The 16,839-nt window shown below is 43.8% G+C and overlaps 1 protein-coding gene and 1 long non-coding RNA gene across 18 annotated transcripts in view; one reads left to right on the forward strand and one right to left on the reverse strand.

Moving 5' to 3' along the window:
• Nucleotides 1-689: 689 nt before the first annotated feature.
• Nucleotides 690-3,086, forward strand: LOC118077363 (uncharacterized). Its single transcript, XR_004691622.3, has 2 exons — nt 690-829; nt 2,519-3,086. It is a non-coding gene; the product is annotated as an uncharacterized LOC118077363 (long non-coding RNA).
• Nucleotides 3,087-7,374: 4,288 nt separating this feature from the next.
• Nucleotides 7,375-16,839, reverse strand: part of NEDD4L (NEDD4 like E3 ubiquitin protein ligase) — a 250,845-nt gene continuing 241,380 nt past the window's right edge. For all 17 annotated transcript variants that reach the window (XM_035101003.2, XM_088652854.1, XM_035101002.2 and 14 more), the window contains 7 exons: nt 13,291-13,364; nt 12,365-12,425; nt 10,310-10,369; nt 9,773-9,880; nt 9,473-9,569; nt 9,037-9,109; nt 7,375-8,644 (listed from right to left, as the gene is read on the reverse strand). In XM_035101003.2, the coding sequence (XP_034956894.1) occupies nt 8,542-8,644; nt 9,037-9,109; nt 9,473-9,569; nt 9,773-9,880; nt 10,310-10,369; nt 12,365-12,425; nt 13,291-13,364 (576 nt within the window). In that variant the 3' untranslated portion in view covers nt 7,375-8,541. The remainder of the gene's footprint in view (nt 8,645-9,036; nt 9,110-9,472; nt 9,570-9,772; nt 9,881-10,309; nt 10,370-12,364; nt 12,426-13,290; nt 13,365-16,839) is intronic.

The raw sequence follows: 16,839 nt of genomic DNA on the forward strand, positions 1-16,839 counted from the left end.
AACTTTATCCCCCCACCCCCTTGACAGTGCTTCTGCTGGTCCTTATTGCTCCAGCAAATGTGGTTTAAGATGAGGTGTTCATTCCCCTTATATCTACCGGCAACTTCCTCATAGTTTTGTTATCAGGTTTATTTCCTATTGCTCTCCCTGTGGGAGTTTACTGGCTTGAATCTGGGCCTTATGCCCATCCAACATACGATGTGGCACTAAAATGGTTCACCTTCAATTTCATATCCAGGTGTGTTATCCTCTTAATGTCTCACTAGACTCATAACACCGGTCTTGAAAGACCTACATTGGCTCCCGGTACGTTTCCGACCACAATTCAAAGTGTTGGTGTTGACCTTTAAAGCCCTAAACGGCCTCGGCCCAGTATACCTGAAGGAATGTCTGCACCCCCCATCATACTGCCCGGACACTGAAGTCCAGCACTGAGGGCCTTCTGGCAGTTTGGCACCTGTAGAACGCCATCTCATTAGATGCCAAGGAAATAAACAACTATCTGACTTTTAGAAAACGTCTGAAGGCAGCCCAGTTTAGGGAAGTTCTTAATGACTGATGTTTTAATGTATTTTTAATCTTTTGTTGGAAGCTGCCCAGAGTGGCTGGGAAAACCCAGCCAGATGGGCTGGGTATAAATAAATTGTTGTTGTTGTTGTTTGTTTACTATTATCCATATGTTTTACAGCTGGAGACTGAATGTTGCAGCTGAAGAAGGCACCTGTAACCTCTTTTGAGTATGTGCTGCAAATATTGTTACACATCACTCCAACCTCTGAAAATGAGAGACACCAGGCGTTCCAGTGCTTATCTGAGACTTGGAAGGAAGGTCAGTGGAAATTGTGGTGTCTTTAGGGTATATGGGTTTGTTTGTGCATTTATACAACCTGAACATAAGATGGAAGGCCCTCACAGCATCAATGCCCCAACAGATCTTGCTCCTACGGCAGTCACAGCTTTAGAGCCAACACACAGCATCATCTCTCTGCTTCCAGCTCACTCACACCCGGCAACTGTCCATTCCGGCCCCCCTTTGTTACCCTTTTTGGTTGTGTCTCCTTTGGGTGCAGCTAAAAGCAACCCAGCTCATCCATTTGAAGTGAAGCAGAGCACCATAAGTGCTACTTGGGGGTAGTTTCGGATCCCTCGGGTGAGAAACCAAGGCAGTGAATGGTATTTATACAAGGCACCTCATTTATCTAATAGTTTTCTGTGCTGTGGGGGTGAAAACGGATGATGTGTTACTGCCTGGCGGTTAGAAAGTTGGGGAAAGGTGGTTTCTATTCCTCGTGCCCCCATGTGAACCCCTGCTACTGGGCATATATTGTATGCCACCCCCCACCTCCAGAGTGAGAGGGACTGCTTGGCATGAATGCTTTATTTAGAGGGTGGGGTGTATTGCTTTGTATGTCAGTATTTGTCTAGGTTTGTCTGGGTCTCATGAGTGGGCTGTTGAGGATGCAGTGCAGAATTATCAGGACTGTGTGAGAGGAATAAAGTTTGAGTACATTGTTTGGGACGCGAGTGGCACTGTGGGTTAAAGCACAGAGCCTTGGGCTTGGCGATCAGAAGGTCAGCGGTTCGAATCCCCACGACGGGGTGAGCTCCCGTTGCTCGGTCTCAGCTCCTGACAACCTAGCAGTTTGAAAGCACGTCAAAGTGCAAGTAGATAAATAGGTACCGCTCTGGCGGGAAGGTAAACGGCGTTTCCGTGTGCTGCTCTGGTTCGCCAGAAGCGGCTTTGTCATGCTGGCCACATGACCCGGAAGCTGTACGCCGGCTCCCTTGGCCAATAACGTGAGATGAGCGTCACAACCCCAGAGTCGTTCACGACTGGACCTACCAGTCAGGGGTCCCTTCACCTTTCACTGTGAAAATTCCTTGGTAGTACTAAGAAAGCTGTTTTGCCAGTGAAAATATTTTTGCTTGTGCAATGGAACTTTTTCCCACTCCTCCTCCTCCTCCTCCTCCTCCTCCTCCTCCTCCTCCTCCTCCTCCTCCTCCTCCTCCTCCAGCTCCTGACAACCTAGCAGTTTGAAAGCATGTCAAAGTGCAAGTAGATAAATAGGTACCACTACAGTGGGAAGGTAAACTGTGTTTCTGTGTGCTGCTCTGGTTCGCCAGAAGTGGCTTTGTCATGCTGGCCACATGACCTGGAAGGAAGCTGTACGCCGGCTCCCTTGGCTAATAACGCAAGATGAGCGCCGCAACCCCCGAGTCAGTCACGACTGGACCTAATGGTCAGGGGTCCCTTTACCTTTTACATTGTTTGTAGGGTTTCTGTGTTTGGTTGTTGCACATGTGCTAATTAAGTGTGCTTGAGAGCAATGCAATTTTAGCTGCAGTTTAAGCTGTGCTTATGGTTGACTATGGGGTTGGGAATTCAATTGGATTCAGTTGTTTAATTACATCATTGACTGGGCATATGGTGGGTCAGAAAGGTTTTCTTTTCTTTTCTTTTGCTCAGTTTAGAATTACAGTATTTTAAAATGGGGGTTTTCATTGTGTATTTTGGTAGGTACCTCGGTTTTCGAACGTAATCCGTTCCGGAAGACCTTTCGAGTTCCGAAATTTTCGAAAACCAAAAACTCAAAATGGAAATCCCAATACGGAATCTGCATTTCCGGTTTGACTTCTGAGGTGTGTTCGAAAACCGAAGCATTTACTTCCTGGTTAATGGCGTTCAAGTTCCGAAACGTTCGTCAACGGAGATGTTTGAAAACCGAGGTACCACTGTAGCTGATTTTCGGGTGTTTCATTCTGATGTTGACGAGAGTGCCTATCTAGTTAGCGGTGTTTTATAATGTGGATTATCGCCCCCTTAGCATTTTTGTATTTGATCTTTGTTTATGTTACGTTGTGAACTACTTCGAGCGATCCCTGCACCCTGCTTAAAACATAAGCAGAATAGCTTAAATAAATTAAATAATATATTTGGCTGGGGAATAATCCAGATTTTAGAAACATAACCAGCTTTGTACACTTCATTTGTAGTGCAGCATCTTTCATCCAGTGTTCTCCCTCAGAATTTCAGAGAAGCAAACTTGTTCTGTTGTTGGTTTTTTATTAAAAAAGCTTTAATTTTACATCTGCATTTGAGCATTCAAACCACCACAATCCTGGTTTGTTTTCATATTACTCACAGAAAACTAAAATAGTAACAGAGGTGGGTAGGCTGTACTCCTCATCTCTCCACCAACATGTACAGATTTAAGTTCTTCTTCCAGAGGTGGAATGCTAACAAACAGTGACTTTTGAGATAGAATTCCTGCAGTCATGCTCACTCGCCACAGTGCAAAGGGCAACAAACAAAACCCAACAGGTCATATTGGGATGAGGTGGGGAGGTGAGGAATGGGCTCTGACAAGGAGGCATGTGATTAGCCTTCACAGCAACGTCCTCTACTGATTTGTCAGCAAACGGTCAAATGCATGAAGCTCAAAAACATAAACGGGGGGGGGGGGGAGACTTAAGGAACAGTACCGGCTGCAAGATAAATAAGCGAGAAGGAAGGATTGCTTCAGAACAGGGATTATGGCAGCACCTGGCGGCCCATAGCTGTGCCTGCCTCCTTTATTTTTAGGCTTCCTATGCCAGGAAGCTAAATCTACCCACTCTTTTTTTTAAAAAAAAAATCCCCACAATGCACCTCCTCTAAGGCGTTTTGTTTTGTAGGACCCACCTCTCCTGCTCAATCTATACTGCTCAATCTATACTAATATAACTTTGGTTGGGATGGTTTTGCTTTTTATAACTGCATGTTGCACTGTTGCAACCTGTCCTGAAACCTTATGGTTGAAGGGCAAGTAAGGAATAGGAACGTTGCTGTGTGTCATTTGTGGGAAATTAAAATGGCGGCTCAACACAGCTTACCTTTGCTGCCCAGAGCAGTGCCACTGGGGCCAGGTAAGCCCACGAGGGCCCACTTACCAAGGAGAAGGGCCCCTGCCCACAAGGACAATTTGCCCAGGACTCTCCAATGCTGGAGCGGGCCCAGTTCCTCCTAGTCCTCAGCCTGCTCTCCTCTTTCCAACACTACTTTTCTCTGAATGTGCTGCTCCAAAACACCAGAAGCTCCAGAAGAAGGCCAGGTGTGCTGTGGATTTACCTTCACCATGCTGCTATGACCCTAGGGTCACGAGCAGATGATTATTCATAACCAGTACCACACATAGCTACCAAGTTATCCCTTTTTTAAAGGGATTTTCCCTCATGCTGAATAGGCTTCCTCGCGAGAAAAGGGAAAACTTGGCAGCTCTGGTACCACATTCTGGGACTGGTGTGGAAGCAATCTCATGTTACCTTAGTACAGCTGCTCACCTTTGCTTGCTGCCTGAGCTTTTAACTAGTGTTGCCAGGATCTGAAGCTAACAAACCAAGCAGGTAACAATCAAGAAGGCAGAAAGCTGCATATTTCCACCAATAGGGATGAAATCTAGAAGCAGGTGGATTTTGATTTGTTTGGAAAACTGGCTTGACATCGCATGAAATGGAACATTTTTTTCCTGGATTTGGTCAGGCAAAAGTGACGATGGAACTAACCTGAAAACATTTTAAAACACCCATTTTAATCAGAAGGTGCGCCTTGGCGATTGCTGCTACAGTTGCCAGGCATAATTATATATGCTAAAGTTCATGCCACAGAATAAGACTCTGTTCATGCCACAGAATAAAAATGAATTCCATGTCTATACGTTTTCTCCCATTAACAGACTGAAGGCTTATAATGCAGACCAACAAGCAAAAATGGCAGAAATGGGCTGCTGTGAAACAAGTGACTAAAAAGCACAACAAAAGCTTTGGAAAGCACAAAAGAGCAAATGTAATGGAAGGTCACAGAGGAAGCGTCTATAGCAAGATCAGAAAGCCTGTCTTTATGGCAGTGCATCCTAACACTCTTCTCTGTTTGTACTCTCTCCAAACCACACCATAAGATCCAGGGTCATTTCACAAAAGTAGCTGGCTAGGAACACCTCAGGCTTCTGGGATCTTTTTTTTTAACCACTAATTCGAGGCACATGTAGAATAATGGGGGGGGGGGGAGTGTACAGCAGAGTCAATTACGTACTGCACTGCATGACTCATCCACTGTATTTACAAATACAAGCCTACACCCAAGTCAGTGTTTCTAACACAAAACTCAAAGTAGCTGGTACAGCTCCCAAAGGCAACCAATTAATACTCGTATTTTACAGGCGAGGAGCACTGTGGGTAAGGAATTAGTAAATTAGCAATTTGGAAGAGATTTAATTTCCAAAATGGCTTGCCATTGTTAAACTTACGGGAATGAAAACAAACACCTTCACCGATCTCCTGGAAGGTTACTCTGCAAATTTATACCAGAAGACCCTGGTGTAGGGTACTGGGTGATATTGGGGGGGGGCATATGGGCATGATTGTGTAGCTATATAATCCTTTTGTTAGGGAATAGAACAGGAAGGATGCTAGCAAACTCCTGTTTGTTGATAAAATTTTGCAGTCAAACTCAGCTACTCCCCTCCTGATCATAACCGTGCTAGGTACTGTAGTTGCTATTTTCCTATGTGACAAAACATTCCTTCTGTGTAGGGGTGATTTGCCCCTCCCCCCTTTTTAAGCACTTGATTTAAAAACATGTGCCGTAGTTTAATTTTAAATAGTTCCTTTGACTTTATAAGCTGTTTACGTTTGTGAGGTTTGCTTTCTCCCTTCACCTCCCTGCTCTTTTCTGTCAACTGGAAGCAACATCCCTCAACCATCATGTGATCAAGTGAGTGAGATCACACTGCTACAGGGCCAAACTAGGGGGCAAGGGCAGTGGGCCCACCTTATCAAAACTGGGCCCATGGAGATGGGGAAAATTTAAAGGAAGCGAGGTGCCGATAACCTACCTGACAAGAGACACGCGTTACATGATGGGTAGGCTTGCCTCTATGTCAAAGGAATAATAACCTCAGGCTCAATGTGGCCCACTGGGCTTCTCTGTCCTGCATCCTTGGGACTCTCCACAGTGTTTTGAGGGCTGACAGGATGGTTCTGGGACTCTGCAGGTCAGGAAAAGGCTGGGGGCTTGAAATGCCGTTGACTTTTCATTCACAGAAAGTAACACAGTGCGGTCTCCCTGGCTGGACTCCTTCAGCTTGAGACGCTGCTGCAAACCGAGCTCTGCTCTAGCTCAGGCATCCCCAAACTGCGACCCTCCAGATGTTTTGGCCTACAACCCCATGATCCCTAGCTAAGAGGACCAGTGGTCAGGGATGATGGGAATTGTAGTCCAAAGCATCCAACCACCAGGACCCGGGGTCTAAGTCCTCGTCTTCCCTGTCCTCCTCCTGGACGGGAGCCCACCCCCCCATCCAGCCAGTCCCTGACACACAGGCTACATGTCCTTGCTAGACTACCATCACACACACACACTTGTCTGGATGGATGGAGAGAAGTGAGTATGGCTAGACTGGTGGTTACTGTACAAAGAAAGGAATCACTTCCATTTTCCCACCACCAATGACATGTGGCTCCTGTGAGAGTTGCCCGCTAGGTAATATGGCCCCTAGACTTATTTTCTACCTTTCTGGTGACATTGTCATCCAGGAGTTGAAGGGGCAGAATACATGACAGAAATGCCAATTAACGTTACACTCTTGTGAGTTAGAAGTGGGTTCTGATCTAAGCTGGGTTTCACCAGAAACAAATCTACCCATTTTCTTGTTTTAAGGAAAGGATAAAGACGGAGTAGATTAAATAGAGGGGAGGGGAGAGAAGAGGCAGGAAGACAGGACGGGTGTACAGAAAAACAGAGTGCTGTCATCTTTTATAGTTGCATCAGATACCCGTTTAAGATCACGTCACCTGTGGAAATGCCCAAGTAGCTCAGTTCATCGCACGCGTACTCAGAAGCGAATCCCATTATGTTCAATAGGGCTTCCTCCCTTAGTTGGACAGCAGCTCATTTGCCAGTTTTGACTTGGCTTGGCAAAGATGGGCCAGAGCTGACTAAAACCAGCCAAGGTGATTTATCCGATTAGTTCTGCTACCATTCCTTTTCTAGTTGATCACAGGTACCATACCTGCTCTTCCCCCCTTTAATCTAGTACATAACAGTTACAAGTCAAGCATTATCGTTTAATCATGCAACATGTCATAGATTACAAAACTGACTAGATAACTGTATATATTAAATAAATCTTGGTCAGGGGGGGAGAAACAAACAAACAAACAAAAAACCCCGAACCCCCAGCCCCTCAAAATACAATTAGTGTCTGCAGATTCAGCTTTGTAGGTCTGTTTCACTTTGTCAGCAGCATCCAAATTCGCAACTGAAAATTGTTGCACCAAAAAGACAGGGGGCAGTGAGAAGGTATATCGTCACATTAATGTTTATGATTTTTTTTAAAAAAAAAAGATAGGGAGAAAGAGATGAGCTCCGATGTGGTACAATAAAGTGCTTCTAGAATCGGTGCAGTTAAAGGGAAAAAAAACAAATCCTCGTTTGGAGAGCATTAGCAAATGTATAGAGACAGGAGTTTGTGTGGATCTGGTCTTCACAGCCTTTGTCCAAATCAAGCCGTGGCAGGATTAGGTCAGAATGCCTCCATTGCAAAGAGTAGAGCATTAAACAGTCACTGTACAAAAGGTAAGCAGCAGGATTAAGCATCCCCCCACCCCAAAGACAATAATGCCATCTCCATCACCAAAAGAGCTATATAATACATATCATTATTATTAAGGAATAACGAAACAATTTCCTTATTGAATGAGAGATTTGGCATGCTGTGTTGCGATCCTCTTGTAAATATTCTGTTGATTTGTATAAAATACTTTACATCCGAATCACTGTTTTCTCTCTGTTGTCTGTGAAAGCTCAATGCGTGTAATTAAAAGGCATTGGGTATATTCTGATAATACTTCCAATTTGCAGAAAATTCCTTATAAAAAACGTAGCTCCTAGGATTCCGAAAGATCGGGGGACATGAGGCTGAACAACAAAAATAACAGGTGGAAAAGAGGTACTTTCGGAACCAAAATGCCACAGGCATCAAGTCTATAGACAAATTGTGAGGAAAAGTAGTAAGCTCATTTTTTTTCCAGTATATGCTTTTTTTTGTTTAATTGTATTGAAATAAAATTTGAAAATGTCTTCAATCATTTTTAGAAAGTAAACATGAGCTGTAATACTCTACCTGTAAAAGGATTAATTCCATTCATTGTCATTAGAAAGTATGTAAAACATTTATTAAGGGCTTTTGCCTAGAGGCACAACATAAATAGAACAAGTCCTGCTGAAATGTAGTCAAGAGTACACATCAACCAGTTGGTAACTTGCCATGGAAATTTCAGAAATACTATCCACAGGTGAGAGAAAGTTACTTCCAATTTAGTTGTCTGTACTGTACAAGAGTTTGCGCCACGAACCAACCACCGTGCAACTTGTTCTGCCTCTGGGTCTTCTGAATGTCTGTCAGGCAAATCGAAGGGAGCACACAGAACTTGCTCCGTGAACAGAATCTTTGTTTCAAAAATAATAATAACAACAGTAGTAATAATAAAGGAACAGGCGCCGTCTTAATCCACCCCTTCAAATCCTTGAGCGTTTTCAACAGCCATAAGAAGCTTTTCTCGTAATTCTTCAAAAGAGTCATACGGAGGTAAGTCAAGGCGATTAAAGCTGAAATAGGAAGAGAGGGGAGAGAAGGTGTCATTGTCGTGTCCTGTTAATTTCAAATCTGCATGCATTTTTCAGGTAGCAACACTAAGGAAAAGGACTTGTGGCAACAAATGACACGTTCATTGTTGCTTTTTAAAGGATGGCTTGGGATTCTTCAACAACATATTTGAAATTCCTTGTTGTTCTTCTTTCTGAACCTCTTGAATATTTGCAGTTCAAAGTCAAAGCCACATCTCTCACAGGTGGCAGCTTGGCTTAGGTTCCTTTCTGACCCCCCCCCCAAGGAACCAGCTCAGATGAAGCCAGGGTTGTATGGCAATATTATTCATATTTGCTTAGTATGTCAGATTTCATCACTGTAAATGACTTAATGCTCCTTGTTTGTGACTTACCATGTATGAGCTCTGGGTAACTTCTCAGGGCTTCCCCATTGCTCTATTGTAAACAGCTGAGGACCATTTGAACCTGGATCAAGGGTAAAAAAAGCACATGAATGTGAAAGAGTCTCTTTGCAAGATGCTCCTTGCAAATGTTGCTGCCTGTTATGGTCTACACACCAGTGACTCTAGGAAGGTGTGCAGTCTTGCTGGGCAGGGTTACAGGTTTTTCCCTGACTGCAATATGTGTGTGTGTGTATGTGTGCCACACAAAGTGGCAAAATGCTCATCCCGCCGTGACCCAAGTGACAAGCAACAACCTAGACTCTGGCAAAAAAAGAGGTGCTGACAAGCTTAGAAAGGTCAGTGGAAGCATAAACTTGGGTTTGTGTTTGCTATCTTTGCAGAATACCTTGTCAAAAGCTATCAGGATGCATTTGGTTTAACTCACCGTAAAGTTCAGCAAATCCATTCATAGGCACTCTTGACGTCCCAGTTACAAATTGCAATAGCCGGATACGTTTCTCAGCGTCCATCAGCAGAACAGCCTATAAAAACAAGACAGTTGTGGAAACTTACGGAGGCACAACCCAATGTTGTCATTGATAGCAACCTAAGAAACGGGCAGAGAGGTCTTTCCACGAACTGTCATGCACATTTTAAGAAGTGACCAGAGGTCAACCGTTGGTTAGAGGACAGAATCAAAGTTACGAAAGAAGGCAACGGTTTATACTGGGAATTACGGTGTTACCTTCCAGTACCACTGTATGACAGGATGGTTTGGACAATATCCGTTCTTGTAGATGGTGTGCTGTCTCCAGTCATTGACATCAACATCGCCAAGGCCACACATTAGCAACTGCAGGGGAACGAATGAGGTTTTTGAGAGATGGGTACCAGCTGCTACACTACAAGCATTTGCTATAGGTTTAACAGGATTGTCAAGATATATGCGGACGATCCCCGCCCTGCCACCTTCTGCCATGGTTCTTGCAGAATTTCTACCAGCAAGATACATATGGAGTCATACTCAACAAAAACTATTGTCTTGATTCTTACAAAGCATGATAAATTAACTTACACTGATGTGTAGCTGGACTGAAGTCTCTGAAAACCCACCCATGCATTATCAAGAATTTTCTCCACAAATTCTTAATAATAAAGACAAGGGCTTGCTGATGGATTCTTGCAGGGTTCCTGTCCACATTATTTATTTATTTGCACCGAATAAAAACAATATACCGTAACTAGATTTCTGATGCTGTTGTAAGAATGAAAGGCAACTAACCTCGAGCTCATTTTCATCAAAAATCTTAATCAGGTCAGTAGGCAGGAGTTCTGTGAAACCCTGAAAAGCACAAATACATACCGAATGAATGACAAGGTTCCTCCATTGAATAAGGCAGAGTCTCAGGTTTTTCAGTTGCAGGTACATGAGAAAAACGATTCATTCAAGACGAAAGCTACAGCAAACAGCTTTTAAGTTAGAAACTTTGTGTTTCCTCAGAGACCTAAGCAGCTTACTTATTTCTTAGTATAAAAGCAGGGGTGGCGTACCTTTTTTCTGCCTGAGGGGCAGATTCGCTTCTGGGCAACCCCACTTTTCTGGGGATTACATGTCTGAGGTAGGCGGGGCAGAGATAGAAGTGGGCAGTGCAATGAATGCAAATTTTACTTTTGTAAAGTAAAACAAAACAAGGAAACGGGTGATGTGACAAAAATATACTGAATGGCTACACAACTCTTTGCCATGTTGTGTTTATTCTAGTCATTTCTACAGATGTACCGTATTTTTCGCTGCATAGGACGCACCTGACCATAGGACGCACCGAATTTTTAGAGGAGGAAAACAAGAATTTATTTTTTTTGCTTTCTTGAATTGTCCTAGGTAGGCATCCGCAAACTTCGGCCCTCCAGATGTCTTGGACTACAATTCCCATCTTCCCCGACCACTGGTCCTGTTAGCTAGGGATCATGGGCGTTTGGGGAGGGCCGCAGTTTGGGGATGCCTGGTCCTAGGCATAGTAGCCAACTCCTAGAGGCCTAGGTACCTTTGCACCCCCCCCCAATTAAATATCTGAGGAAGCTTCTTTTGCAAAGGAGGAAAGCTACATTTTTTTAAGGATCAGCTCAAAGTTGTGCAGCTTTTTTTGCAAATGGGAAAAGCCCCGTTTTTTTGGGGGGGGGTGTCAGCTCAGAGTTGTGCATCTTTTTTGGAAAGGGGGAAAGCTCCATTTTTTTTGATCAGCTCAAAGTTGCTGAGTTTCCTTGCAAGGGGAAAAAATCCTGTTTATATGGGGCTCAACTCACAGTTCTGCCGTTTCTCTAGGAAAGGGACCCATTTCTACAGTTTCCAGACAGATAATCTAATCAGCCAGTCACGATGTCTCCCTCTGCAGACAACAATTGAGGCCTGGGCTGGCTGGGAAGGGAGCTAGCTCTCTTGTCTCCCTCCCCAATCTCTTGCAATCAGCTGCTGAGCGGGTTCCTTTCAACACGCTCATTCCCTCTTGTTTGGCCTTTAACTCTTTTTTTAAAAAAAGCACGATCTGCCTTTAGCCCCTGGGCAATTCCGCTCCAGGGACCACGCATTCGCTCCATAAGACGCACATACATGTCCTCTTACTTTTTTAGGAGGAAAAAAGTGCGTCTTATGGAACGAAAAATACGGTATATAGTTTTCATATATGCTAAAAATCATCGGGCATTTTCTTAGGATATTTAATTTGCAGGTAAGCTTCTTGCAAGATACAGTGGTACCTCTACTTACGAATTTAATGCGTTCCGAATGCACATTTGTAAGTCGAAAAAAATTGTAAGTCGAATCCCATAGGAATGCATTGGGAGAAAAAATTCGTAAGTAGAAGCAACCCTATCTAAAAATTCGTAAGTAGAAAAAATCCTATCCAAGCATCCAAGATGGCGGACGGAGCTCCATTCGTAAGTAGAAACATTCGTAAGTAGAGGTACCACTGTACACTTGTAGACTTGTACACTTGTAGCTTGTTTTCTGTTCCATCCTTGCCTTCGTACCAGTATATGTGCATGCATATATATATATATATATATATATATATATATATATATATATATATATGTAGTTGTATTTTCGTGGCCCATTCTGTTAGAATGACACACCTTTTGGGGAGTAGTGCTAACATGGTCTCTTAAACCTGACATCGCTTAGGGCCTCAGCATGTCTTAATCTGGCCCTGATTGCTTTCTGTGCTGTATCTCTGGCATACTTTGGTGCTTACCTGAAGGCCACCAAAGTCTGGCTGCCCTACTCCAATAAATACAGAACACACAGCAAAACAGAAGGCAGTTTACCGAAGGAGCTTACCTCCAGAAATGCATTCATTTGCTTCTGAACCCTGTTGACAAACCTCCACTGGATGACTAAGCTGCAGTACACAAAGAGAGAGAAATAGCACTTTGATTAGGAGGAGTAAGAGAGATCGTTTAAATATCTTAACTACCCTAATGTTTTTCTGCCTTCCCATTTATGGCTCCAGTAATCTTTCATCGAACGAAGAAAAAATGTAAACAGAACAAATGAGGCAAACACAACCCTTCCCATTTCAGCTGCAGCGCCGATATCATTTGCTGAGCTCATGAATATGTGCGCCTCTTCATTAATTTCTCAGATTTCCTTTGGGAGACCAATGAGATGGTGGAGGAGGAAAATTACTGATGAGCATAAAAGAGTAATTCAAAGGAAACTCTGTTTCACTTTGCAGCCTGACATTTAAATCGCTTTGCGCACATGCTTCAAAGTGCTCCAGATATGCCCTTTCCATATTAAGAGGTATGCCATGCCGCAATGGCATGAAGTTAATCTTGCGGTTCCTATGGAGATTGTAGTCTGTTTTACCATTATTTGGCTGAAAGAAGATTAATCTCTCCATTAAAAAAAACTGCTGGGAATTTGGTGCCTCCCTTCAGTTCACATGCCTGTATTTCAGAGGAAGGACCAAACAAGATGTTTTGCCGAGTTCCGGGTCATTCTTTTCCATTTTGGAAGGCTTTGATCTGGACTGTGGCTTGTTGGCTGCTATTCCACACAAAAATGCCAATGTTCCTACGTATATCACCTTTTCTTCTGCTCCTCCGTACAGCTCCCATTGGCTGCTTTTTATTTTAAAAGAAAAAGTGGGTTTTAATCTGGGAATGACTTTTAGTGAAGTCATCTTGGAAGCTAAACTGCTACAGCTATTAAACACCACACTGAGTACATAGACAGACACACACACACACACTCATACATACTCAATGTATTCCCTTTTGTTTTCATTTGTGACCGTGATGTCTGATCCATTCGGCTTCAAGTCGACTTGATATGTCTGTAAACAAAACGAAACAAAAAATGCATGAGCTATAAGGAGACGCCTGTAGAAAAGTATTGCTACAGCTTCCAGGCACCAATTTATTACTTTTTAATGAACAAGCCCTCTGAATTTTTAATGTCTACGGAGGGTTGTGTTTTGTAATGGTCAAAATGTTTTATGCTCAAGGATGACCTCGAGGAGGACCAATGGATGCGAAGTAATGGATAAATCAGAATTCAGCACCACGATTTTGTTAGCAAATTCAAGGGAAGGCAGATTGGCATGTCATCTGCTCAGTTATAAAGGATTTGATAGTGTTCAGCAGGGACTTGGAAGGCAGCTTTTGTGATGGCTCTTCATGTGCTACTTGGCATCTCTTCAGAAGACTCGACACAGCTGCTCTCTAATGGTCCCCGGATAAATAGCATCAACGGTACCCATGGAGTTGGCTCTTGCAGAACGGCTCGAGCATCCCATAAATAAATAAGTCCCAATTTAGTGATGGCGAGGCCTCCTGCTGTCAAAGGCTCCTAGACACAAGGCAGGTGCATATGTATTTTATTTCCACCAATGTACACCTGGCAGCCTCGCAGAGTAACAAACGTTAAGGAGGAAAAGACAGATTCTCTGCTCAAGAAGCTTACATAATGCAATGCAGGCAGTGGGAGATCCATTTCACACATTGCATTTTAGATATATCACACAGATAGTCAACGGGGTGCCCTCTAGATGGTGTTGGACTACAGCTCCTGTTATCCCTGACCATCGGTCATGTTGGCTGGGGCTGATGGGAATCTTAACAACACCTTGGAGGGCACCATGTTATCTACCTCTGCTTGAAGGCATGCATATGGGAAAATGTGTTTGCAAACATATGAATAAGACAGGTGAATGTTTGACAGGCAGCTGAAATGGACTGCAGCTCACATGTTGGAATATGCATCGGATGGCAAACCTGAGTTTGCCACTGTGTAATGCAGGGATGGGGGGCCTCAGGCCTGGTGGATAAATACAGCCCCCCCTTTCCAGTCCTGGGCTTGAGACTCTCCCCATGCTATACCCATTACTAGCTCTCTCTCCTCGAGTCCTTCTACTAGGGCTGGGTGATATATCAATATTTCGTCCAAAACCGGTTTGAAGTCCATATTGTGATGTTGGTTTCATAATTTTTGATCGGGTAATATATTGCAAACAATGATATGTGTGTGTGTGTGTGTGTGTGTGTGTGTGTGTGTGCGTGCACGCTATGCAAAAATCACAATGTGGGGAAAACCGTGAGGCCAGTCAATGCCTCTACGTGGCTCCATTTTGAATTCCGACATTTTGATATATTTGTATATAAAGGTAAAGGTACCCCTGACCATTAGGTCCAGTCGTGACCGACTCATCTTGCGCGCTCATCTTGCTTTATTGGCCGAGGGAGCCGGCGTACAGCTTCCAGATCATGTGGCCAGCATGACAAAGCCGCTTCTGGCGAACCAGAGCAGCACACGGAAACGCCGTTTACCTTCCCGCTGTAGCGGTTCCTATTTATCTACTTGCACTTTGACGTGCTTTCGAACTGCTAGGTTGGCAGGAGCAGTGACTGAGCAACGAGAGCTCACCCCGTCACGGGGATTCGAACCGCTGACCTTCTGATCAGCAAGCCCTAGGCTCAGTGGTTTAACCCACAGCACCACCTGGGTCCCATATTCGTATATAGCAATGTTTATGTCAGGGGACCACCAGGGGTCAGCGGAGAGTCCAGGAAGTTGGGACCAGGGCTCTCCAAGGGAGAAGTAGCCCGGAATGCTAGCGTCTTGCAACATCCTTCGGAAGGTGGTGCTGGGGCTCAGGAAGCGGGGCAGAGCGGGGCAGGATGCCGAGAGTGAAAGGTTCCCAGAGGGAAGGTTTGAAGGGTTGGACCAAAGCGCCCAGGAGGGGGAGGCTCCAGAGGAGACAGCACCGGCTTTTCAGCTGAGCAGCCCCCTCACCCCAACAGTGGAGGGGGGGGGAAGACACGCAAGGAGAAGAGATTCAAGGCGACAAGGGTGTTTTGATGGCGAAAGTCACAATGGGCGGTGCTTCCGGATTCTGATTCGGACTAAGGCAGTCATGGATTTTGATGCTCTGTTTTGTGCATATGTATATATTAAAACTCTGTAAAAACCAGTCGCAGAGTTTGGAGCGCTTTACTCGTGAGAAGGCAACCAGCATCATTACAGTTTAGCTGGTGATATATTGCGATATTGAAAACTAGATATTGCCCAGCCCTAGATTCTACCTAGCTGGAATGTGCCCTTCCAACTGTGAAAATTCATCTTGGTTTCCTGCATAGAAGATGGTGATATGTGTTGGTGGCTTGTGAATAAGAAGCCTTTTGACTTTTGCAGGGCTGAGATATAGCCTGCTGGACAAAGGTTAAGAATTGTATCTGTTCCTCTTGACCGTGGCCTCCAGATCACCCTCAGAAGGTTGCCCTTGAAAGAATGTGGTCCTCAGCCTGAAAAAATGTCCCCTATGTAATGCCCCTTTCATTACATATTTTTAGGTGCCAGGCGAAAACGTTTCTCTTTAACGAGGCCTTTGGCTGATTAACATTCTATGTTCTTTTAAATGTGTCTGTGGGTGTGGTTTGTTCTTGTTCTTATTACATATTTTGTGTTCTCATTTTGTATTTTTATGTTGTGAACGACCTTGTGATCATCAGATAAATAAATGCATGAAATGCATGAAATGAGCCTTAAGGATGTTTCCAAGATGAAATATATACTTCATACTTAATGATTTGGAGTAATTTTTATGGAGGAATGTGCTTGGCACTCTTTACCAGCAACGTTTATTTTATTTTTATTTTTTAAAATCCATATCGCTTTTAAAGGGAAAACCCATTAACCAAATTAGCCGTTGCTCATATATCTTTCCCGCAAGTCTAGTGTTGATTTTCCTTTTGGATATGCATTGCTTCAGCATAATAATTCCAAGGTAGAATTGGAAAAAAGAAAACATTAAACTAGAGAAGTTCTTGCAATATTGACATTATACGAAGCACAAAGGAGTGATCTAAAGCTGGTAACCTAGTTATTCTGAGCTGAAGAATACTGAATCAGAAAAATCCCACGATGATGTGCAATTCCTGGACGGCCTGATACAAATTCAGACCGGCATTTAGACTAGATCAAGCGTGATAAAAGTGAAGGGAGAAACCGATGAGCCTCCTTTCAACTATAGTGGAAGCAAAGCACTCATATCCTCCTAAAAACTTGGGATATACTGTATTCATGAAGCATGCTATATGATGAATCATAATTGGTAATGCCCAGGAGAAGGAATACCCCTCCTTCTCATGAAACATTGAGTAGATTGTGTTTTTATAAAGGGCCCAACTAATCACATTAACAGTTGGGAATTGTTATGTCATGCTCATATTAATGTTGTGATACATAAAGGTAAAGGGACCCCTGACCGTTAGGTCCAGTCGCGGACTCTGGGGTTGCGGCGCTCATCTCGC

Source organism: Zootoca vivipara, chromosome 10 (genome assembly GCF_965207765.1).
Source record: "Zootoca vivipara chromosome 10, rZooViv2.hap1.1, whole genome shotgun sequence".
NCBI classification, from domain to species: Eukaryota; Metazoa; Chordata; class Lepidosauria; order Squamata; family Lacertidae; genus Zootoca; species Zootoca vivipara.